The following is a 25,326-nucleotide window of genomic DNA, read 5'->3' on the forward strand; positions in this document are numbered from 1 at the left end:
ACATGTGTCAGCGTCTGCGTCTGCGTACTATAGTAATTACATAAAATACAAAACTTACCCAGGTTGCAGTGCTCTCCACTCTGTCTCAAAGGCTTTCCACTTGGCGTGGTCCACCTCCCTGAATAAATTCGGGTACGTCCCGTCGACGAACCCTCTCTTCTTCGCCTCCGCGATAAAGGGAGAAAGAACGTACTGTGATGGCACCCTTGGCCTCTTGCCGACCACCCGCTCCACCACATCAACAGCCATCGTCCTCTCCTCATGCGCATCGGGAATCTCCATCTCCCCAGCCATCGGGACGACCCCCTTGCCCGCTATCGGGACCACCTCCTCCGACACAAAGACCACGGTCGGCGAGTCTGGCGTCTTCTCGGGTACTACCTCCACCTTCGGTACCCTCTCCTCCTCTGGTGCCCCCTCGACATCCCCGAGTATCCCGTGCACGGGTACCACCTCCAACTCCAGTACCCTATCCTCCTCCAGTACCCCCTCGGCATCCCCGGGTATCCTCTGCACGGGTACCACCTCCACCTCCACCTCCACCTCCGATGCCCCCTCGACGTCCTCGGGTATCCCCTGCACGGGCACCCCCACCTCCTCGGGTATCCCCTCTGCATCGGGTGACGTCATCTCGGGTACCACCTCCATCTCCGGTACCCTCTCCTCCTCGGGTACCCCCTCCACGTCCTCAGGTATATCCTGCACGGGCACCCCCTCCACCACAGGTATCCTCTCTCGCTCCTTCACCCCCATCGTGTCATCTAAAAATGAATCAAATGCAGCAACTGATGGCCACGATGAATCAACATACCCCATCTGACCCCTTATCCCTTGATAACCATCGACCCCTCCGTCCCGATAACTGCCAGTCCCTCCGTCTCGATAGCCACCAGTCCCTCCGTCACCCCCTCCATCCCGATAGTGACCTGTCCCTCCGCTACCTCCTCCATCTCGATAATCGCTCATCCCACGCAGGCCTACTATGTCACCCCGTATCGCGGCAACCTCAGCATGGAGGTCTCCTAACCCAGCTCGTAACATCGCGACATCATATCGTAACTGTGCCATGTCCCCGAACTCAGCTCGTAGTGTCACGACATTATCCCGTAACTCTGTCATGTCTCCTCTCATCTCCATCAGGAATTCGAACAAATCAATTGTCGAAGCACGGGGACTATGTGCAGGAGGCGATACTGGACGGCCCTCCTGAAAAAATAACTATTACAAATGAATAACCTAACAAATAAAATGAAACAACAATCGAAGAATTATTTTTAAGTAACATACTCTATCTCGATCAACGCTGGACTCAGGCATCTGAACCTCCGGTGTAGCTGGACGTGATCTTCTCAGCGGAGGTGACATCCTCGCTGGACGTGCTCTCCTCGGTGGAGGTGATATCCTCAACGGAGGTAATACTAAACGATCCTTCTGAAAAAATAAATATTACAAGTGAAGTACTTAATTACAAGATCGAAGTGATATTCAACAAATCCTGCACAGTGACATGCCCTATCTCGATCCATCCTGGACTCAGGCATCTGATCGTCATGCGCAGTACGAAGAGGCAATTCGCGAATATAAAACTGACTCTCCTCCTCGATCGACGGTGCCAATTCAGTGAGAACTTCAAGCTGTCATTTTGATATGTCACAGTTGACTATGTATTCAGATTGTAAAAGGACGTACAACATAAATAGCAATTGTATAATACGTACCTCAGGATCGTCGAGGAGAGCCGATAACTGTCTGGCAAGTGGCTTGTCTTGTGCTCGCCAATGATGCATCCGAGGATAGCATGTCTCTCCTCTCCTCGCATACCGATTGGCCAAGATGGGGACAATCTCGTACACCCATATCTGAAACAATTACAATTATTATGTATAGAATTCAATAAAAAAGTGTAGGTAATTCATTAACTTAAACATATATCTGCAGCGCCAACGGCAGTCCATATGCATCGTACTTGCGCTCAGGCTTATCCCCCTTTGGCATTGAAAACCCCCTCCTAAACACCCGTAATGTATCAAGAAAACATCTCCAACCCCATGGGTAGTTGTTGAAGGCATCAATATCATCAACAACCTCCAAATGAAAAATGTCAATCGATGTCTTCTTGTGATGACACCGGAGTATGCTCTCGATGATAACCACCAAGCCTAACTTCAATCTATCAGACATCCGATCACATCTCCTTAATGCATCTCCTAGCTGCGCTAGAGTGACCTTCGTCTGTCCATGAAAATATTCGTTCAACAGCCTCCTGTTCCTCGGAACACAGGCCCTCGCCTCTGAATCGTCCGTACATCGCAGTCCAGTGACGAGGGCAAACTCAAATATAGAGAATGTGGCTACCTTGCCCCCAAGATCAAAATGGAGGGCGTCTCCGTCAACTGGCTTCAGCAAGCGACATAACAGGGCATCCAGCAGCTGCCCAGACCACTGTACATCACGCAACGAATACAATGGCCATAAGCATGATCGCCGTAATATATCTGCGCGATCGTCGTCCAGCAAATCCAATACCAAAGCGAAGCTGGTAAAGTTACAATTTGATGTAACTTTACCAGGGATCTGTCTGACAGCGTCGTCCAGATGATATTCTATCCTGCAAAATTTCAAATATTAGAACCCTATGCAAATGATGTTCGACAAACAAAAAAATGAAAAATATATACTAACACACTGCTACTAGATGTAATAACCAACCGATAACGGAATAAACAAAATGAACGTAAATTACTATTTTCCATATACTTAATTTGCTAATTTGATCGTTTATTTTAATATTTTAATTGCTAATTTTAATTATTTATCTAACACTAAATTAACTTTTTCATTTTTAATTAATGTTTAAACACTTATTTTAATTTTTTACGCATATCGCTTATTTCATATTTACAAATTTCTTTTAATTGCTTCGTAAAAAATTAATGTAATTGACATTTTCATATTCTAATTTAATTGTTTATTTTTATTATTTCAAAAATGTTTATATATTTATTTAAATTCTTTACGCATATTCCTTATTTAACATGTAATTAATTATTTTAATTATTTTAATAACACTTATTTTGATCGTTTATTTTAATATTTTAATTATTTTTCTAACACTTAATTTACTTTTTCATTTTTAATGAATGTTTAAATGCTTATTTTAATTATTTACGCATAATGCTTATTTTATATTTACAAATTTATTTTAATTGCTTTGCAAAAAAATAATTTGATTGATATTTTAATTTTCAAATTTAATTGCGTATTCCTTTTTTTTTTTTTACAAATGTTTAAATATGTATTTAAATTATATATATATATATAATTTAATATTCAATTATTTCTTTAATTATTTTACTATCACTTATTTTGATATTTTAATTTTTTTTCTAACAGTTAATTTAGTTATTTATTTTTAATGAACTTTTAAAACTTAGTTTAATTATTTACAAATGTTTAATTATGTATTTCAATTCTTTATATATATCTTATTTAATATTTCATTTTTTAAAATTAATTTAGTAACACTTGATTTTAAATGCTTATTTTAATATTTTAATTATTTTTCTAACACTTAATTTAGTTTTTTAATTTTAATGAATGTTTAAATACTAATTTTAATTCTTTACGCATAATGCTTATTTCATATTTACAAATTTATTATAATTGCTTTGCAAAAAAATAATTTGATTGATATTTTAATTTTCAAATTTAATTGCGTATTCCTTTTTTTACAAATGTTTAAATATGTATTTAAATTATATATATATGTTATTTAATATTTAATTATTTCTTTAATTATTTTGCTATCACTTATTTTGATATTTTAATTGCTTATTTTAATTTTTTTTCTAACAGTTAATTTTAGTTATTTACTTTTAATGAAGTTTTAAAACTTATTTTAATTATTTACAAATGTTTAATTATGTATTTAAATTCTTTATATATATCTTATTTAATATTTCATTTTTTAAAATTAATTTAGTAACACTTATTTTTAAATGCTTATTTTAATATTTTAATTATTTTTCTAACACTTAATTTAGTTTTTTAATTTTAATGAATGTTTAAATACTAATTTTAATTCTTTACGCATAATGCTTATTTCATATTTACAAATTTATTTTAATTGCTTTTCAAAAAATTAATTTTTTTGCTAATTTAATTGCTTATTTTTATTATTTTACAAATGTTTAAATATTTTTTTAAATTCTTTAGATATACTAATTATTTAATATTATATTATTTCTTTTAATTTTTTTACTATTACTTAATATAAAATAATTAATTAATCTATATTAGCAACTAATAAATATTTCGATAAATAATATAACATTTACATCTTATATTTACTAATAATTTTAAATACATAATATAAATTCAAATTAAGCAATTCAAATAAATAATTACATATTATTTAATTAACTTCAATAATTACAAAAAAAAAGGGCCCAAAATAACGCCCGGCCCAGTCAACTGGGTCAACCGGCCCAGCTGCCTAGTTGACTGGGCTAAACCCAGCTGCCCAGTTGGGCACCAGGCGCCCAGTCAACTGGGTTGCCCAGTTGACTGGGACCGACGCCAGGGCTGTCTGGGCGTCTGGGCGCTACCCAGGTCTCTGGGGTGATTTTCGGCCGAGAAGATCGCCGGAAAACTCCATTTCCGACGATCTCCACTCCTTCCCAAGCAATAACAACCCAAATTCCACATTTACACAACGATTTCTCAACAAATATATATAAAATCATACTTTATTCCAAAAATAAAAATATAAACATGATTTTTTTTGTATAAATTTCTTACCTTCTTCAGAGTCAATTGGCCAATTGGGTCTCCTGTTTTTCCTTATTTGTCGGTGGCTGGGTCGACTGTGCTACAGTACTTTCCTTCTCGGCTTCTGCGTTTTTTCCTTGTCCAGTGAGGGTAAAATTGGGTTTGTCTTCATTTTTTTTGGTTTTAACTGTTTTAAATAATTTTGCCTTTTTTTTTCACTGGTCAAAGGCTATTTTGGAAAACTGGCCGGGTCAACCGGCTGTTGGCCACTAATTCCTCGGTGGGTTACTGGGTGCAAATGTACAATTTTAGACACGTGATGATCTTCGAGATTTCATGATTCATTGTGCAACTTATTCCAATTCCAAATGTTCGATAACCCCATTTGACTTAGATTAAAAATTAATTAAAATTTTGAGTCAATAGTTAATTATAATCACAAATTTTATGAAATTCACAATTTTTAAATCATATATTTCACTAAATTTTATTAAAAATTCAATTTTGATCTTTAAAAAAATCGCTTTTTATAAAATTTATTATAAAGAAGTAGCTCAAACAATGATTTAGCGATCTCCAATTCTTCACCAAAAATTGAGATAAATTTTATACCATTTTACATTAAATATTGCACTAAACTAGAAATCATATCCAATCATTACACCAAATGAATAGTATTTAATCATTTTTTTCATTTTTTTTATTCTTAAAAAATTATTTCTTTATTTGTTTTACAACTACATAAATTACTAAATAAAAACTACATTAGTTTAATGAAAATATTAAATTCATTTAACTATTATTTTTTACATTGTTAAAAATTATTATAAATGTGAATAATAAGAATAACAACAACAACAACAACAACAACAACAACAATAATAATAATAGTAATTATTATTATTATTAATAACAACAATCATCGTCATCATAATTTATTGTACTAAGAAATATATAACACAACTAATACAAATATTCTTAATCAATTTGTTTGGGAAATGAAAATAAATGATAAAATTGACTTCTTGGTGCGAAGTTTGGTGGTGCTTTGGAGTAAGAATTTGTCTAGTGATACATAATGGGGTGTACCGAATGATGTACACCGTACTCTTATGGGTGTGGGACCCATGTGAAAGAAATGATATTTTATTCGAATGGGTCCCTCGTCCATGTGAGTGGGGTGTACACCATTAGGTACATCTCGATGTATCACTAGCAAAATCATTAGAGTAATTTGCACCATTTTTCGATGCGATTTGATCTTTTGGTGTCTCCTCTAGAGATGTCTGGTCCTAGAAGCAGTGTTTGATACAAATGCAGGTAAGGAGCAATCTAGAACGAGAATAAAGAAAAATGAATAATATTTTTTTGATGATTGATTGTAGGACACGAAACTGTAAGCAATAAAATATAATGAATTATTGTATAGTCGAGCACCATCTTTATTGAATTAATTTGGTCACGTGGCATGAGATTAATGGTTACAACCTATGTTTTCAACAACAATAATAATAATAGTAATTATTATTATTATTAATAACAACAATCATCGTCATCATAATTTATTGTACTAAGAAATATATAACACAACTAATACAAATATTCTTAATCAATTTGTTTGGGAAATGAAAATAAATGATAAAATTGACTTCTTGGTGCGAAGTTTGGTGGTGCTTTGGAGTAAGAATTTGTCTAGTGATACATAATGGGGTGTACCGAATGATGTACACCGTACTCTTATGGGTGTGGGACCCATGTGAAAGAAATGATATTTTATTCGAATGGGTCCCTCGTCCATGTGAGTAGGGTGTACACCATTAGGTACATCTCAATGTATCACTAGCAAAATCATTAGAGTAATTTGCACCATTTTTCGATGCGATTTGATCTTTTGGTGTCTCCTCTAGAGATGTCTGGTCCTAGAAGTAGTGTTTGATACAAATGCAGGTAAGGAGCAATCTAGAACGAGAATAAAGAAAAATGAATAATATTTTTTTGATGATTGATTGTAGGACACGAAACTGTAAGCAATAAAATATAATGAATTATTGTATAGTCGAGCACCATCTTTATTGAATTAATTTGGTCACGTGGCATGAGATTAATGGTTACAACCTATGTTTTAAAAGGAGAAAAAGCATTGCAAGATGTGGGTCGAATTTAGACGGAATAATATATTTTTAATATTATTTTAATTATCTTTTAGACTAATAAATAAATAAAATAATGCATACTTTGAAATTTATAGAAAATTTACATATTTTTCAAAATTTAAATAAAAACATAATTCTCAAAATCATAAATATCACAAATCAATACTGTTTTATTTTAACTGATAAATCTTTGTTTGTGGGCTTACTTTGAGCTAGGACGAGGTTTGTTAGACTTACTTTAAGTTTGAATTATGTTTATTTAATAAGTAAAATCGTTGGATTCAGATTTACTTATGGAATCATTCGGGCTCAATTCCATTTGATTCACGAGTTTCGTACAATAAATAATTTTTTGAATATTTACAACGCTATTAAGTCAACTAATGACATGTTTAACTTTAACTCTTACAAAATAACGCAATCAAATCTTATGTATTTTTTGCATCTCTTTGTTGGGTTCTTTATAGATTTGATTGTTAAAATCATAGGAACATGAAAATTTGCGATCTTACAATAATGAAAAGACACATAGTCGAGCTTCCAATTCATTTCTCTAGAACGGTAGAAATCACATTACGATAGAATAATAGATTCAGTAAAATTTAAGTCAATTTAATTAAATTGGGTTTGAATAATTTTTTGAATATTTACAACGCTATTAAGTCAACTAATGACATGTTTAACTTTAACTCTTACAAAATAACGCAATCAAATCTTATGTATTTTTTGTATCTCTTTGTTGGGTTCTTTATAGATTTGATTGTTAAAATCATAGGAACATGAAAATTTGCGATCTTACAATAATGAAAAGACACATAGTCGAGCTTCCAATTCAATTTCTCTAGAACGGTAGAAATCACATTACGATAGAATAATAGATTCAGTAAAATTTAAGTCAATTTAATTAAATTGGGTTTGAGTTGAAAATTAGAAATAGAAAATTTATATTTTGGGTTTAGGATAAATTAATTAGTTGGTAAATTTATTGTAAAAAAATAAAATAATTTTAATTAATTTAAGATAAATAAATAAAAAGAGAGATATTTTTTATCGGTTCTTGATCTAAAATCGAGAATCTAACTAAGTTCGTCAGTTTTTCATTCAAATATCCGTTCAGGTATTTAAGTTACGAAGAATGGCTCGATTCGATTTAGTTCGAGTAGGGTCAAATTTAATTCAAAAGTTTTATCCAACCTTACTTTAAAGCATGAAAATATCATATGTCAAGTAAAAAAGCAAGGACCTTTTATGTCTATTCACTCTTTAGCGTAATGATATAATTTTAATATATTTAAATTAATTTTTCTACTAATAAATAAATCAAATAATGCATACTTTGAACATTTACAGTGAATTTACATATTTTTTAAAATATAAATAAGAACTAATTCTCAAAATCATAAATATTCAAATCAATAATGTTTTATTCTAACATATAAATCTTTCTTTGTAATTATATAAACTAAGACTTTAAGTATTCCCATTTCATAAATGTTAACTTTACTATTTCAAAAAAAGAAAAAAGAAGCTTTTATTAAATAATTAATACATATAAAAAAATAATTGATCTAATCATAATCCCTAAATTATCTAATTCACTTCTCTCTCCATTCTCGCGTCTCAACCACTCTCCGAACAGCTCTCTCCGTCGCGAATAAGCCTAGAGCATCGGCGTCGGGGTGAAGCAGTCCGGCCCCTCCCTCTCCTATCCTGTATCTGCATCAAATCCACTAGCGCTGGTTTGGCGGAAGCGCGGCAACTTCTCCTTGCGGCAATTTAAATTTTCTCTGACGATTTGTGGGATTTCACATTCTTAGACACAACAAAATCACACTCCTCATTCTTCAGTTTTCCTAAATTTTCTTGGATTAGGGGTTTTCCTCAGGTCGCTCATTTATTTTTCTATTCATTTGATGCAGAACGGGAATTAAATTATTATAAATATGGCATTTTGGAGTAGACTGAAGCGAACGCAGCTTATATATCTTTCAACCCGATTCAACGGTCTAATTGCTGTTGATAATCTTACTTCACGTACCGGCATTCCGATAATAAATAACTCAAATTCGATCTTACATAATATCCAATTGCATTTTGCCAACAACGTCAGATTCTATGCAGCACCCGTTCAGGTATCGATGCACAGTGTGTGTGTAATTTGAAGTCGGGTACATTAATATGTATGTATTCACTAATTCCACATAAGTTTGTCATAATTCTCGTGGAGAATGAAATTGCATTATTTTTTATGCTACGTGTTTCAGGCTAAAGAGAAGAAGGAAGAGAAAGATACCAGTGGGCCTAGATTGAATAAGCGAGTCGCGGCCCAGCTCATTAGGCTCGTTACTGATGAAGGTATGGCTTAAAAGATATTGGAATTTTTGTGATATTTTTAATAGAAATTAGGTGTTATAAAAGTCCCAGCTTTCTGAATATCGGACTAAGTATTTCGTGATATTGGTCCTATGGGAAGAGTATTTAAGATTAAACAACTTAAAGATGTCTGCCTTTGTTTTTAGTCAGTGAAGTAAACTCCAAAGCTGCCTTTTTTGATTGCCAAATTAACCTTCAAAGCTGCATTTGGTGGCTCCGAACTTTGCCCTCAGAAATAATTCCAAGTAAATTTGAAGTAGTTTTTTATGTGATTATTAGTTCCAAAAGTCCAATGGACCAAGTAGTTTTGGAAGTTGTCAAATTTAGTTTGTAATTAGTTTTTTAGTTTAGTCCGATATGTTGCAATCCATTGTGTATACAAACATTTTTTAATTGAGGGTGGTTTGTATTCTTAAAAAGTCAGGTTTTAATTGTCTGGTGTACTTGAACGGACATAATTAACTATTTAGACCACTAGTGTATCATGTAGGTATTGGAATTCAGTAACTCCTTGACTGAGATTATTTGGTTTGTGTATTTGCAGGTCACAGTGTGGTGTCAAGGCATGAAGCATTGAAACATGCAAAGAGTCTCAAACTGGATTTAGTTGAGGTAAACCATATAAGAAAAATGATATTATAGCAAGCTTATGAGCGACCATCCATCGTGTTACAATGATAAACATAGAACGTTACTTCAAGAAACAGAGCATTAGTTGTTACATGTTTGGGAAGTGTTTATAAATATTTTAATTATAAACAGATATAAGTGATGAACAAGTGAGTAGTACTTATGAGTCCATTGAAACACAAGCTAAATATAGGCTCCATTGATAAGCCTCGGTTTGGCAAATTCATAAATGATTTATAAAGAGGAATAGTAATGGATTTTACAAAATTTGTGGATAATAATGAGTAGTAGTTAAGAATGTGTTGTTGATAATAATGTTTTATTTTGACTGAATATATAAACCATTATTTAATTATAAACAGATATAAGTGATGAACAAGTGAGTAGTACTTATGAGTCCATTGAAACACAAGCTAAATATAGGCTCCATTGATAAGCCTCGGTTTGGCAAATTCATAAATGATTTATAAAGAGGAATAGTAATGGATTTTACAAAATTTGTGGATAATAATGAGTAGTAGTTAAGAATGTGTTGTTGATAATAATGTTTTATTTTGACTGAATATATAAACCATTTATAAATTTGTATCGAAATAGTGATTAAGATGTTTCCTTCTGTTTCAAATACTTTTGTTATTACCCTCTTTTCTTACCAAGATGTGATCTTATACAAATAATTAACGGCAAAGAGTATGACTACGTACATGTATGTTTTGCAAAAGAATGTGATATATAATATAGGTTTGAATGGATGAGAGAGAGCATGGGTTGGTGTATCTAAGGAAGAAAAGCAATAGAGTAAAAGGCTGGCAATACTCAGGCCTATTTGGACACAATGCAGAGACCTATATATCTAGAGTCATTTTACTCTCATCGTGTTTTGAAAGGTGATTATCAATATATGGAACTGTTACATTTGACATATCACCCACCCTCTCTCAATTTATTTTCCTCAAAGCCTAAGCCAATAAGAGTATCAACTTTGTTGTAACCACTATGCTCTATTTTGTGAGTAATCAATCCCAAACCTTATTAATGATTCATTCAAGAGAATGCTAGCTGATGATTGCAGTTGCAAGGCACTCAGGCCTAACAGGTAGAGGAAAATGGAAACTTTCTAGTAAACGAGTATTTGTTTTAAGTCAGACCCTTCATCTCAAGAAGATTTTCCTGGAAGGATTTCCTGCACAAAGACCTTGCCTTTTCACATTCAAGACACATGAGAGAAAGTGATGTGACATTTGAAGAGGTGGGGGTTGGGGTATTATAAAACTTAGTTATACGTTGCTAACTCCTCGTAACTAGAATGGATACTCTCAATAGATGTCGTAGGGTTTCTAATTGACCCTTTTCCTCTCTTTCTGGCATTGTGGGAGAGGGAGATTAAATCTTTTGCTTATTTTTCCCTGTAAAAGTTTCTAATTTACATTTTGTAGGTTGATAGAAACGCCAAGCCACCTGTGTGCAAAATTGTGGACTACAACAAAGAGAAGTACCAACAGCAAGTAAAGGAAAAAGAGCGTTCTAAAAGCAAGGTAGGTTACTTTTTTCAAATTTTGATGTGGTACTTTGGATGTAGTTTTCTTGTAAATAATCTCCAGGGACTTAGCTTTCCACGTTATCAAAAGCCAGAGAACACTTGTCATTTTCACATTAGGTTGTAGTTCTGGTGGTGCAATCTTGAAACCTTAATGAGGTTCGTAGGAACTCTATTTTCTTTTTCTTTAATAAAAAGAAAATATATGCACTAAAATTCTTCAACTATCGGGAAAGATAAATTTGTTATTTTCTCTTTTCCATATCGTGCTCATTGTTTAGGAAACCTTCATTGTCAAATTTACAGTGTGGGTGAAGGTGTGTGTGTGTCGCATCCATAATCCAAGATTTGCAAGCTTTGAGCATCTTTTAAAGATATAATGAAAAGAAATATTAATATTAGTGTAATTTAGAAGTTGGAAATTGCACTCTGATTAATGTGTCATTTGCCGATTCTGTCATTGGTCATATTATGGATCCCAACCTTGAGTGGTGAAACGTATGACTAAGATGAAACCAACTCCAAGATATGGCGATTGCTGAACATTAACAGTAGCATTTTTCATTGAGTGATGATTTCACCATTCTGTTTGATGACATTTGCAACAGTGATAAGTATTTCTAATAATAACAGTGAGATTCACTTGATTTTGTGGAGGAAAGCTGGGTATTTTGAATGCATTACTTGTGTTGAGTATCTAATTTGTTTCACTTGCTGATTACTGCAGTGTGAACTTAAGAAAGGTGCTTGCAAAGAAGTTCGGTTTGCTGCTAATGGCTGTTTTCAAGGGAGAGGATGATTTCAACAAAGTTTTTGACATTACGGATGATGCAAATGGATTTGCCAAGAGTTCAAGACATGAAAAAGTAACAGTACTCTCTTCAGCAGATGCAAGCTCTGGATCAGTAGTTGACTCTGCAAGAGCACGTACGGCTTCATCCATGTCAACGGAGGTTCCAAAAACTGGGACTGAAAACAGATATGCCAGAGATCCAAGAAACAGGAATCGTTCGATGAGCCCTGGTACGAGAAACACAATTGACCACGTCTCCCAGTTTTCTAACCATGGGACGGAAATAAAATTTAATAAGAATATGTCCCCTCAAGCACAACAAACTTGGCGAGTAGAAACTCCTGCAAATAAGGATCGCAATCGAGATTCTTCTCAGCCAGGTGTTCCCAATTCAACAGCCAAAAGTTACGGTGTTTTTAGTGCTCAACAAGTTGATAGCAACCTCGGCGAACAGAATACACCAGCACAAGTCAATAGATATGCGAATAGAAATCCTTCTGATTCTGCAAGAAGTCCTACCAGGATAGGGGTCTCTCATAGAAATTCTCCCATTTCAGATGCGAGAACTAGCAGAGGTGCAGGTGTTGAGAGAACTCAAATGGGATCCCGAACACGTTGAACTAAAACCAAGCAGAATCCTAGGCTAGGGAATCAAGGTATTCGTGTTTTTCCTTGATTACCCGGCCTAGACTTCTACTAGGAATAAGGAGATAAGACCTTGTACGACTCTCTTCAGTAAGTGACCAAGTGCAGATCGAAGCCAAATGACGCCAAAATGATTTTGGAAGGTATTCAATTTGTGGTATCTTTAGGTATTTATGTATTTAAATTCCCCTTTTTAGTGGGTAATTAATTTTTGGACCAATGGAAATAAATAATTTAGTCCACACATACGCAATGCTGGAAGTAAATTGAAGGTGATTTTGTTTATTTCTAATTTTTCCACATTGCCCATGTTAACAATGAGTATAGTATTATGAGATTTTATTAAGGTTTCATGTATCTGATGTCCGTGTCTAATTGATTTCTCAATTAGCTTTATGAGTCTCATTTATAGTTTTTGAGTGGTGATTTTCTTAAGAAACACTTTCCCTTTTTGTTTTCGATTTATATTTCAGTATATTGTATTTTTCTTTTGAAATTGCATAAACTGATTTGTTATCATTACTTCTAATTGAGTTATTCCACTACTAAGGGTCTGTTTGATACAAATCAATTTCATGGGCAATTTTCCATGGAATTGGTTTTTCATCCTACCCCGCCACCCCTTCACGTAACCCTTTTTCTTGGTTTTTAAAGAATTTGTTTTTCTTTGGTTTTGGTGAAAAAGTATTTTTTAGCTTTCTTTTTTTTCTTTTTCTTTTTATTTTTAGCCATGGAAACAAATTTTATCAATAATTGTAACAAATTTTACTTCTTTAATTGACAATTTTGATGGAAAACAAAGTCAAACGAATAACAAAAGATTCAAAATTTCAACATTTTTAATGTGGAAAATTGTACTAATTAAACACATTTAATTGACAATTTTCAGTGAAATAAGTTTTAGACAATTAAATTTTTTGAAATTCGTTTTCTTTTCACCCAAATTTTATTCTTGCAGTCAAACGGATCCTAATCGAATTTAAAAAGCTGCAACATTGAATTTCGAAACTATACTAATAAATGTCAGAAAAAAATATTGTTCTTATATATAATAAAGAAGTAATATAGCGAATAATAATTGCCCGTGGGGATGGCAACAGACGGGTTAGAATGGGGTGGTTATTAACGTTCGAGTTCCAACAGGGTCGTTTAATTAATTCATTTATTCTTAAACATTATTTTAAGTTTCTTAATATTATTTAAATTAAAAATAAAGAATTTGGACTGGAGGATAGAAATCTTGCCGTACCCAGATGGTATTGCTTCAAAATGAAGTTAAGCTATTAGTTTGATGATAATGTACAAGTTGGCATTCTGTTAATTTTAATGAATATGTCCTTGACTGAATCTAAATTAAAGTTTAATAGTTTCATCACTCCAAATTAAGGTTTAGTAACCCAATTATAATTAGGGTTTAACCTCCAATTTAGCCCTTGTTTGAGGGACCATTTTAGGGGAGAAAATGAATTTTTGAATAGTGTATTGATATGAAATATGTGACTAAAAAACAAAGAAAAATTTTAAATTTACGTGTAATATTATTTTATTAAAAATTTTGCGGTTGAAATGATATTAAAATGATATTGAAAAATGCATTTTTTTTCAAGAGAATGGGGTTCAAACAAGGGCTTAATTAATTAAGGGAAAAATTCATACTTAAGGTGTTTTCTTTACTCCATTTCAAAATTCAGGTAAAATGTTTGAAAATTCAAAATTCAGGTTTAGATTTAATTAATTAAAAATATTTATTAAATAAATATAATAAAGTCACGATTAAACAATTAATGGTCACAAATTTTTTTAATGGTCACAAATCATAAATCTTGTAGGTCACAGATTATTTCGAAATCACAAATTAAAAATTTTATGAGTCACAGATCATCAAATTTTAAGGTCACAAACCAAATTGTCGAGGTTACATATTATTTTTTTGTCACATAGTATCAAATTTTAAGGTTACAGACCATCGACAACCAAAAAAAAAAAAAAAGGAAAAACACCGACAATTAACCCAAACTACCAATAAATGCTGGACCTGCTGTTCGATATAGAGGTAACTTCAAGTCCCATTCTCAGCACAAGCGACATCAATGTAAAAGGACGACTGGTGGTTGATTCTTACTTTGTTGATAAAATGAACTGAACCAATCAAAAGATTTAGATTATACATTTTCAGTTGAGTACTCCCTTGATCCTTATTAGTTACTTGGATAATCATATGATTTTCACTTCTCTTTCCCATAAGGACAACTATTTCACTCTGTAAATGTTCTGTTAATATTTGTGACACGAAGTAATTTTAATATGTTTACAGATTTTGCTGTCATCTGATTATTGATTATATAAGTTACATTGGAGTTTGTGTTTTTTAGTTTTTAATCAAAGGACACTGTACAATGCATATAAGAAAAGGACAAAGAATATTGACGTAGATCTTGAAGGGTACTACAAAATGAAAGAATCTGATCCAAAATTCTACCGAAAGGCTTCGAGCCTTCAATATGGAAAGGTGAGCATGCTTAATATATTTCGACAGGAGATCATTTTACTGAGATTGTTATTAATGGTGAACAGGCTCCAAAGATATCAGAAGAAAAAATTGACAAAATGGTGAAGGAGCTTAAGGACAAGGAGGAGAAGGCGAGGTCCTTTAGCAGACGGAGAAAATACCGTGAAGAGAAGGATATTGACTCCATTAATGATCGCAATGAGCATTTCAATAAGAAGGTTGAGCGAGCATTCGGCAAATACACTCTGGAGATCAAGAACAACCTTGAGAGAGGAGCTGCTTTGCCAGATTAAGGTACAGCCATGATACTGTACCATGTAACTATTCCTGTTCATCTAGGGATACAACTCTATATTCTGTCTGTGATTTTGGTGTATCTTGATTCTTATGGAAATTAGGAGGATGCGAAACTGCAGCTTGTTCTTTGATGTTTCTATGGTTCTAAAGAAAGAAAATGTCAATGTGCCATGATAAGTGTGTTTTTACATACTTATTTAGCTCACAAACATGACTTAAATATGGACAAAGTAGTTGAATTGTGACTTAATCTCGCTAAATTCATGCAATGTAGGTGTTTCTATGAAAAAGATGGAATTCAGAAGAAAAGAGCCGAAAAAGGACCAAAACGGAACAAAGCGATAGTTCGGGGACCAAAGGTGCAAATATTGGAAAGTTGAGCTAAAGTGCAGAACTGGAATGAAAATATACCAAGTACGAGATTGAGGACGATACAAGACGATCGGAGGAAGAAAGAAGTAACATTGGACTAAATTGAAGAAAAGTGAAAGATGAAGGACTAAATTGCAATTAATCAAAAGATGAGCCGAGAAAATGATCAAGGAATTGATTGACCCAAACATCAATTAGGAGTCAATATTTGATAATGGAACAAAGGAAAGAAAGAAAAGAGATCAAGAAAAGAGAAAACGGAGTTCAGGGACCAAAATGACAAGGTTGTAAAGTTACAACCTTGCGGCCGCATGTAACTATACCATGCGGCTGCACATGGTCTAGTAGGGACTTTTTTGGGCTGAAAATTTGAACCATGCGGCCGCATGACTTTAAGTTCGAAAAAAAATATGAACTTCCGTTTTTAATTGAAACTCTTTCGGAGTTCCGTGAGGACATGATATAAAAGCCAAAATTCATCAGAAATAGGGTAGAACGTCCAGGGAGAAGAAGAATACAACTTTTGGAGGCAAGGAACACGAACTTGAAGCCGATTTCACAAGAATTCAAGCGGATTTTCAAGGTTTTATTCAAGATTTCAAGAATTTTCATATGGGTGCTATTCTTTCTATTTATTAATTTTATTTTTTCTGTAATTATGAATCTTCTAGGCTAGGTTTTCAATTACTAGGTGATCGATGAACCGTTGTTTGTTATTTTAATTCCATATTTCATGAATTTAATATAAAGACTCGTTTGGATAATTTGATTGGTTTATATGCATTAATTTTCTTCCGCAATTAGTGGCCAATGATTGTGTGAGTGTTGATGACTTATTTCTTACATTCGAGAGAAGTAGAATATGTTCGATAAGGTGTAAATTAACATAGGGTTCGATAGGGGATAGAGATGTACCCCTATGCTTTATACAATTCTTAAATTGTTCATAAAACTACATGCATTCTTGTATGTTTGCATCATCCATAGAGATATAGGCTGGTGGTGTGCAAGAATAGGTCTAATATATATTGAGAGAGTATATTGGATAGAATTAGGAACATTGAATTGACGAATTTTCATCGAATCATTAATTTTATGAAATTAGGGTTTTTATAACTTCAATTGGGGATTCGTAATCCTAGTGACTTTAGTTTGATTCATTTCCATAAATTAGCTTTTAAATTTGCTTAATTTCATTTACTTGAGTGTTTGAGTCATTTAATTAGAGAAATTTCGAAATTAGGGTTTTCAATAGAAATTAGGGTTTTTAGTTGAAATTAGGGTTTCTTAATTGAAATTAGGGCTTTTTGCATTTAGACTATATTTTCACTCATTTAGATTCGGTTAAGGCTAGATTATATAGAATTGAACTACTCAATCTCTGAGAGACGATATTCGAACTTTTTAAAATCCACTTTATTACTTGTTACGAACTGTACACTTGCGGTAGTTTTAAATCGAAAGAATTATTTCATGAACATGCCACACATGCTGAAACTTCTGGGAGAGTCCATTATTGGATATGCAATACACCCTAACCAACAAAAGAAGAAAGGGACATAACAAATAAAAAACATATAAGCATTATCTTCTGCAATTTTTCATTTCAGCGGGTTGAACCCTAGAATAATTGAGAAAGATATAACGAGTAATCACTGTTCTCAACTGCAGTTTTTATGAAAAGGAACTGCTGAACTGAATAAACAAGAGACTGAACACTCGTTAATAAGCAAGATGATGTAACGAGTAATCGATATGTTCAAATGCTGTTTTTTCCAAAATAAACAAGAGGCTGATCACAAATTCATTAACTTTTGATCTAAAATGTGTATCTGTGTCGCGTTAATGTTATTTGAAGAGAATGGTTCTAGGTTGAGGTGCTCATCTTCGAGTCTAAGTGTTATGTCTTGGTGAAAATCGGAGCGTTCTTCGAAAAGCTTGTCTTGTATATCTTTTGAGTGATTGATGCTGGAGTTGCTCGTTAGGTTTGATGTTGCATGTGAAGTATTTGACTAACTCAAAAACCAAAAAGATATTTTTTTTGATAAAAAAGATGAGGAAATGCTATGCTCTATAATCCTGACACGATATGTTAATGTTTCTCAATTTCGTATCTTATCCACATGATGCCATTGAGTGACATTCTGATCTGATGTGGACTGCCATATCAACATATTGAACATTGAACTCGCTGACATAAAACATTGTGAGCAAACTCAGGATAAAGAGCTTGAAATTGGCAACACAATCTTTATTGTGTAGAATTATGTCAATGACCCCTATCCAGAAACTGTTAAATGGGTTGCATTTTGTATTTTGAGGAGAATGAATATTTGGGGTCTCACTGCACTATTGACAATATGATCATTACTGGAGGGTTCGAAGGGACTAAGCTATTTGGGATTTCAATTTTAATATCGCATAGTTTGCATGACCATTATACTACTTTTAGCGTTGATGGCAAGATCTACTATCGTAACTCAATTTGATAGTAGAAGTTTAAATTCTTTAAGAAAGCGATCAATGATGGGATCGAAAGGGTGGTGGCACGATTTTCTCAAGTTTGGATTATAGCTCCCAGAAAAATGTAACATCAGAATTTTAAAGGTACTTTTGTATTGATGGATAGAGTAGGATCCTTGTCAAGGGGCTAAACCAACTTTACGGCGGATTCACGTACTGATGAATGTCAGTCATCCTTTATTGAGTGCCTTGACTATTCTTGAACCCTTGCGGATTTGATTGATAGCTTGAGAGAGACTACTTTGAAAGAGCTACAAATCTAACCTCGTGTTCTACGGGTTAAGGATAGTATCAGATAAACAGTTTCTATTAAAAATTTAGTGATGTCAGAAGGCAAATGCTAAAAGCATGTTGAAGTGACGTTTCTTATAATTTTATTGTTGCGAAGAGTGGATTTTTATTATCTACCTATATATATGTGCTTTTCGACACAAGGTCCACAATGCATGTATGTGTCAGACTTTCATGTGTGGATATTTAATTACTTCATTGTCTATCCTTAGGAATAGTGAGTTGATTGTTCCAATGGTTACTGAATTTAGATTTATTTCTTTGATTGGTCACTGAAATTTAAAATGTCGAGTTTTGATCACTGAAATTAGATCTATGTCTTCAATTGCTCACTGAAGTTTAAGATGTCGAGTTCTAGCCATTGAACTTTAAAAAATGTTGTATATTACACATTATAAACTCGACATTTTTCAAAATTTAACATTTATGTCAGTAACGTACAACATTTTTCAAAATTCAATTATCAAAACTCGACATTTTAAATTTCCGTAAGCAATAAAAAATATGAACCTAAATTCAGTTACCAAAACTTAACATTTTAAATTTCAGTAATCTTTGATTCAGCGACTATTGGAACAATTAATTCCCAAATAGCACGAGTTCTTGAGCTGAACCCAAAACTTAGCAGTGTTCAAACTCTACTGGCTTTCTCTCAAACTTGGTTAATCCCTAGACGCTGCTGAGAATCAGGTTTCTTGGGTCCTTGAAAAGGGTTGTTCCAACTCTAGTGCTGATTACCGTTTTCTCCATTCAAGTGGTATGAAGTTTTATCGATAATATGCGAGAACAACGATGTCCAAATTTAACTATTATTTGAATTTTTTGAGCCCTTATAATCTGCAACTTTATTAAGGTACAGAAGTTCCATAATAACCGATAATCTAAGACTTGTTTCTGCCATATTTCCAGAAACAAAAAACTTTTATTCAATTTTGATCCATTAAAAAGTTATTAATTTTAATTTTTTGAGCTTAGCCAAACATGCTCATAAATCAAGCCCAAAATCCCGGCATCGTGAGTGCTAAGCTCTATTAAATTTACAAGAATTGAATTATAACTCATAAGCAGAGGAAAACAGGAAATTATAATGTTTACGGTTAACACAACCAGCTTAGAGTACTGTTACAGACATAATAACAGTAAGAGAAACAAGGTTCAGCAGAAAAAAGACGAGAACATATTTCCAAACGAGTTATAGATCAAAGCCTACAACGAAATATGGACGTTGCACATTCTTCATCATCACTCGAATGCTTCCCTTCGGAGAACTCCTCCGGAGTGAAATCGTTCTTAATATTGAATGTCTTCCGAATTTCCTCAGCAGTCTTCCCCTTGATCATGTCCGCCACTGTTTGACATGTAAGGTCAAGCAAGCTCTTGATGTTTAAGTAGTTGGCAGCCTTCAAAAGAATACGACAAACGGTCACCAGCAAGAGTTATCACGTCAAAGATACAAAACTGAAAACCATTATAGCTGTTCAGTTGGACAGGGGATCAGCTGAGTTGGATAGATTGGAATTGGAGAAGAGTACACATCAGTGTGCCTACAGGGAGCTGCTCTTAGTTGTTAGTCTTAATGCTACTGTGTGTCCTAGGTATTGAAACACACCCAAAAAATAAATAAATTAATTAAACATAATAATAATAAAAAAAACGGAAATCACAAGCAAAAACCAAAAGAAATCTCAGATGCAATCAAAACTAAAATAATCGTAATCATTATAAAACGAGAAGCCCTAAGCAACAACAACGTTAGGGGGAATAGTTAAACGGCAAATTCGAGGACCAGAATAGTCAGTTTTAATGAAAGACGGAGAACGGTTACCAAAATGAGATCAAAAATAGTGCTTTTATCGACTTTCACAAAGTCGGCATCGAACGCCTTGAGGTCCTCATCAGCTACCCTATCGGCAGTTGCAGGCGTGCCAAATGGCATTCTTGATAAAACATCCAAAAAAGCAAGAACTAAACTATCCATTCCATCCAAAATATATAAATACAATTGCCAACATAACTGACAATACACGGATCTGGTAATGCTGAAACAAATATGACAATTGTCAAAAAGTTAGGATAAATTTATTTGCATTCAGCTACCCTATCGGCAGTTGCAGGCGTGCCATCCGCGGCGGCTTCAACATGGCGCTTACAGTACTCAATGACTTTAGCCAGGATCTTGGAGGTAACGTTGGGGAGAGGTATACTGGTGTCGGCACAACCATCCTCGATCATGTGTTTGATGGTCTGCGACTCCAGCGCCACCGTCTCCTCCACCTCGAACGTCTCCCCGTCGGAACTTTTTAGCACTATCATCTTCTGAGTTGCGTCAGTGGACGACATCGTTCAGATCAATCGGAAAATCCTAAACCTAGATATGAGAGAACTAAGGATGCAGAGAAAAAGATAATTGAATTTAGAGTGACGGTGGAGTTATATTTATAGCGAGTGTCAACAGCACGGTTGGCAGTGTCGGTGGGTTACTGGGTGCAAATGCACAATTTTAGACACGTGATAATCTTTGAAATTTCATGATTTGTTGGGTTACTTATTCCAATTCCAAATGTTCGATATTGACTTAAATTAAAAATTAATTAAAATTTTGAGTAAAAATCAATAGTTAATTATAATCACAAATTTTATGAAATTCACAATTTTTAAATCATATATTTCACTAAATTTTATTAAAAATTCGATTTTAATCTTAAAAAAATACTCTTTATAAAATTTATTTTAACGAAAGCTCAAACAGAGATTTAGCCATCTCCAACTCTACGCCAAAATTTGAGGTAAATTTTATGTCAGATTTTGCACTAAACTAGAATTCATATTCAATCCTTACATCAAATGAATAGCATTTAATCATTTTCTTCATTTTTTTATTCTTAACAATTTATTTCTTTATTTGTTTTACAACTACATAAATTATTAAATAAATAATTACGTTAGATTAATGAAAATATTTAATTCATTTAACTATTATTTTTTTATTGTTAAATATTACTATAAATGTGCATAATAATAATAATGATAACAACAACAATCATCATCATCATCATAATTTATTGTACTAAAAAACATATAACACAGCTGACACAATTATTCTTAATCAATTTGTTTGGAAAATGAAAATAAAGGGTAAATTGACTTTTTGGTGCGAAATTTGGTGGTGCTTTGGAGCAATTTGCACCATTTGTCGATGCAATTTGATCTTTCGGTGTCTCCTCTAGAGATGTCTAGTCCTAGAAATAGTGTTTGATACAAATGCAGGTATGGAGCAATCTAGAACGAGGATAAAGAAAAATGAATAATATTTTTTTTATGATTCGAAAACTTTAAGCAATAAAATATAATGAATTATCGTATAGTCGAGCACCATCTTTATTGAATTAATTTGATCACGTAACCAACCTATGTTTTAAAAGGAGAAAACGCATTGCAAGATGTGGGTCGAATTTAGAAGTAATAATGTATTTTTAATATTATTTTAATTATTTTTTAGACTAATAATGCATACTTTGAAATTTATAGAAAATTCACATATTTTTCAAAATTTAAATAAAAACATAATTCTCAAAATCATAAATATCATGAATCAATATTGTTTTATTTTAACAGATAAATCTTTGTTTGTGGGATTACTTTGAGCTAGGATGAGCTTTGTTAGACTTACTTTAAGTTTGAATGTTTATTTAATAAGTAAAATCGTTGGATCCAAATTTAATTATGGAACCATTCGAGCTCAATTTCATTTGATTTTCAAGTTCCGTACAATAATTAAATTTTTGAATATTTACAACGCCACATTAAGTCAACTAATGACATGTTTAATCTTAACTCTTACAAAATAACGCAATTCAATCTTATGCATTGTTTGCATCTCTTTGTTGAGTTCTTTTTGGATTTGACTGTTAAAATAACAAGAAGACGAAGATTAGTGGTCTCACAATAATGAAAAGACACAGTCAAGCATCTAATTCAATTTCTTTATAACGGTAGAAACAACATTATGGTAGAATAATAGATTTCAGTAAAATTTAAGTCAATTTGATAGAATTGGGTTTGGGCTGAAAATTAGAAATAGAAAAATCATATTTTGGGCTTGGGGTAAATTAATTGGTTAGTAAATTTATTTAGAAAAAAATAAAATAATTTGACTAATTTAAGATAAATAAAAGAGAGAAAGAGAGAGTGATTTCATTTTTCGGTTCTTGATACGGAATCGAGAATCAAACCAAATCTGTCAGTTTTCGATTCAAATATTCGTTCAGGTATTTAAATTACGAAGAATCGATCGATTCGATTCAGTTCGAGTAGGGTCAAATTTAATTCAAAAGTTTTGTCCAACTATACGTTAAAGCATGAAAATATCATATGTCGAGTAGAAAAGCAAGGACCTTTTATGTCTAATCACTCTTTAAACGTAACGATATAATTTTAACATATTTAAATTAATTTTTCTACTGATAAATAAACAAAATAATGCATACTTTAAAAATTTACTGTAAATTTACATATTTTTTAAAATATAAATAAGAACAATTCTTAAAATCATAAATATTCAAATCAATAATGTTTTATTCTAACATATAAATGTTTCTTTGTAGGCTGGCTTTGAGCTAGGATGAGCTTTGTTAGACTTATTTTAAGTTTAAATTACGTTTTAACGTTTCACTGGACTAGGCTTTAAAGCATGAAAGTATCCCTTGTCAAATAGAAAAGCATGGACCATTTATGTCTAGTTGTTCTTTGGATTATCTTATTGCCTAGCTAGATGTGAGGCAGGACATTCGTGTCCCCGCTTAAATAGTCGCTATTTGAACGTTTTAGAATACTAATGACAACTAGTTTATTCTAAACAATAAAGTGACATTTCCATCAGTTGGCCATCTTTTTGCCTATCTAAATGTGTTCACACCTATACGAAATCTATGCCAATCTTTTAGAACACTAATGACAATTAGATGGTTTTGAACAATAAGTGACATTTCTATCTTGAGTTGGCCATCTTGTTGCACGTCTGAATGTATATGCGCCTAAATGAAGTCTACGTGAACCTTTTAGAACACTATAGAAAACTAATTTAATTCTTACCGAGCAGTGACATCTCAATCTTAATGAATCTTGAACATTTATAATTCAAAAATGTTCCAGTTTTTAAACTCTTCATCTCTAAGTTTGTATATTTTTCTATATAAAGAAATTGGATTAATTGGATTGTTCAATGTATTTTCAAAAAATAAAATTTCATCCTCTTAAATTTTGGGAAAAGATTATTATAGACCTCTTATATATTTGGTCACCTATTTCGGACCGCTAAAAGGACATTCCATATGGCTCTACAATAAAATTGACCTTTACATTTCATTAAAAAAAAAAGAGAAAGATGGAATCTGTCAAACCCAGTTGGATAAATGTTTAGACCTTTGAACAAGTTTGTAATAATCACATAGTCACTTTGCCTACTTACTTAGAGCATCTTGAAGACCTTTGAACAAACTCGTAATAATCACATTTACTCTGCATATTTAGTTAGAGCATATTGAAGAGACTATTTTTTCTTAAAGAAAGTCTTTGTCATAATAGATAGTATTTTTAAATTTAAAGGGTAAAAGTTTACATTTTAATTTCAAGTTTCGAATTCATTTTCACTTTTTCTGCTTTAAGGATAGATTTTAATATTGCAGAAAACACATTTCATTGTTTCTCAAAAAACAAAAAATTGAAAAACACAATTGGCTTGAAATTTTTAGAAATTGTTTTAAAGACCTTCTAAAAGTTTGATTCTTCGGTAAATTAGAATACTTTTATGCTAATATATTATCAAGTAATATATACAATATAAAATTGGCAAACCTTACAATAATTTTTTTCACTAAAAAAATAAAATACATTAACTTGGCAAAAAATGAAAATAATGATATGAACCTAGAATAGTAGAACCCAATTTCATGCAACGACACCTCCGTTAGGGTATTGTGGCTGTGGCTGTGGCTGTGGCTGTGACTGTGGCGGTGGCGGTAACAATGGCAGGGATGGTGTGAAAGGAGGAGGAAGGGTGTGGTGGCATAGACGGGATGAGAGGATAAGGATGGTTTGGCGGTGGTAGAAAGAGGTGGTTGGGATGAGAGTGATAATGTGAAGATGGGATTTGGGCAAGAATATAACATTCATTATTATTATTATTTTCTTTCATTTTTTATTTTTTTTCGTTGGGTGGTTTTGATTTACAATTGAAAGAAGGAATCACATTACTTTTATTTTCCATATTTTTAATTTTTTGTTATAAATTTGATATTGATTTTGAAAATGTATTATCAAAAATATTAAACCGAAAAAGTTTTGAATTTTTATAAAAATTAAAATCTGAAAACAGCAAATTGAACTTCAGCTGAACTTTTTATATATTGCAACTCTTTATTTTTGCTTTTCATTT

General features: G+C 32.8%; 2 protein-coding genes across 3 annotated transcripts in view; one reads left to right on the forward strand and one right to left on the reverse strand.

The window, feature by feature from the left end:
- The window catches only part of LOC111410055 (SKP1-like protein 1A), a 32,811-nt gene extending 11,497 nt beyond the window's left edge, over window positions 1-21,314 (reverse strand). The window contains exons 1-2 of one of the 2 annotated variants that reach the window (XM_023040215.1): window positions 21,023-21,314; window positions 20,719-20,813 (exon numbers count right to left, since the gene is read on the reverse strand). In XM_023040215.1, coding sequence (XP_022895983.1) covers window positions 20,719-20,813; window positions 21,023-21,233 — 306 coding nt within the window. In that variant the 5' untranslated portion in view covers window positions 21,234-21,314. Of the gene's footprint in view, window positions 1-20,718; window positions 20,814-20,990 lie in introns of both variants that reach the window. The other variant, XM_023040216.1, reaches the window with a different exon arrangement.
- LOC111410052 (translation initiation factor IF3-1, mitochondrial-like) lies at window positions 8,515-13,259 on the forward strand. The gene is made up of 6 exons (XM_023040212.1): window positions 8,515-8,720; window positions 8,843-9,055; window positions 9,188-9,278; window positions 9,841-9,908; window positions 11,363-11,461; window positions 12,191-13,259. The coding sequence occupies exons 2-6, from the start codon at window positions 8,867-8,869 to the stop codon at window positions 12,260-12,262; spliced, it is 519 nt and encodes a 172-aa protein (XP_022895980.1). The 5' UTR covers window positions 8,515-8,720; window positions 8,843-8,866; the 3' UTR covers window positions 12,263-13,259.
- Window positions 21,315-25,326: the final 4,012 nt, after the last annotated feature.

The sequence above is a fragment of the Olea europaea genome, chromosome 15 (assembly GCF_002742605.1).
Source record: "Olea europaea var. sylvestris chromosome 15, O_europaea_v1, whole genome shotgun sequence".
NCBI classification, from domain to species: Eukaryota; Viridiplantae; Streptophyta; class Magnoliopsida; order Lamiales; family Oleaceae; genus Olea; species Olea europaea.

What these genes read in the sequence shown, in the direction of transcription:
- LOC111410052 (XM_023040212.1), top strand. Translation starts at nt 8,867, where the DNA reads ATGGCATTTTGGAGTAGACTGAAGCGAACGCAGCTTATATATCTTTCA. An exon ending in TCTATGCAGCACCCGTTCAG is followed by an intron (nt 9,056 to 9,187) that starts GTATCGATGCAC and finishes TACGTGTTTCAG; the next exon opens with GCTAAAGAGAAGAAGGAAGA. An exon ending in TCAAACTGGATTTAGTTGAG is followed by an intron (nt 9,909 to 11,362) that starts GTAAACCATATA and finishes TACATTTTGTAG; the next exon opens with GTTGATAGAAACGCCAAGCC.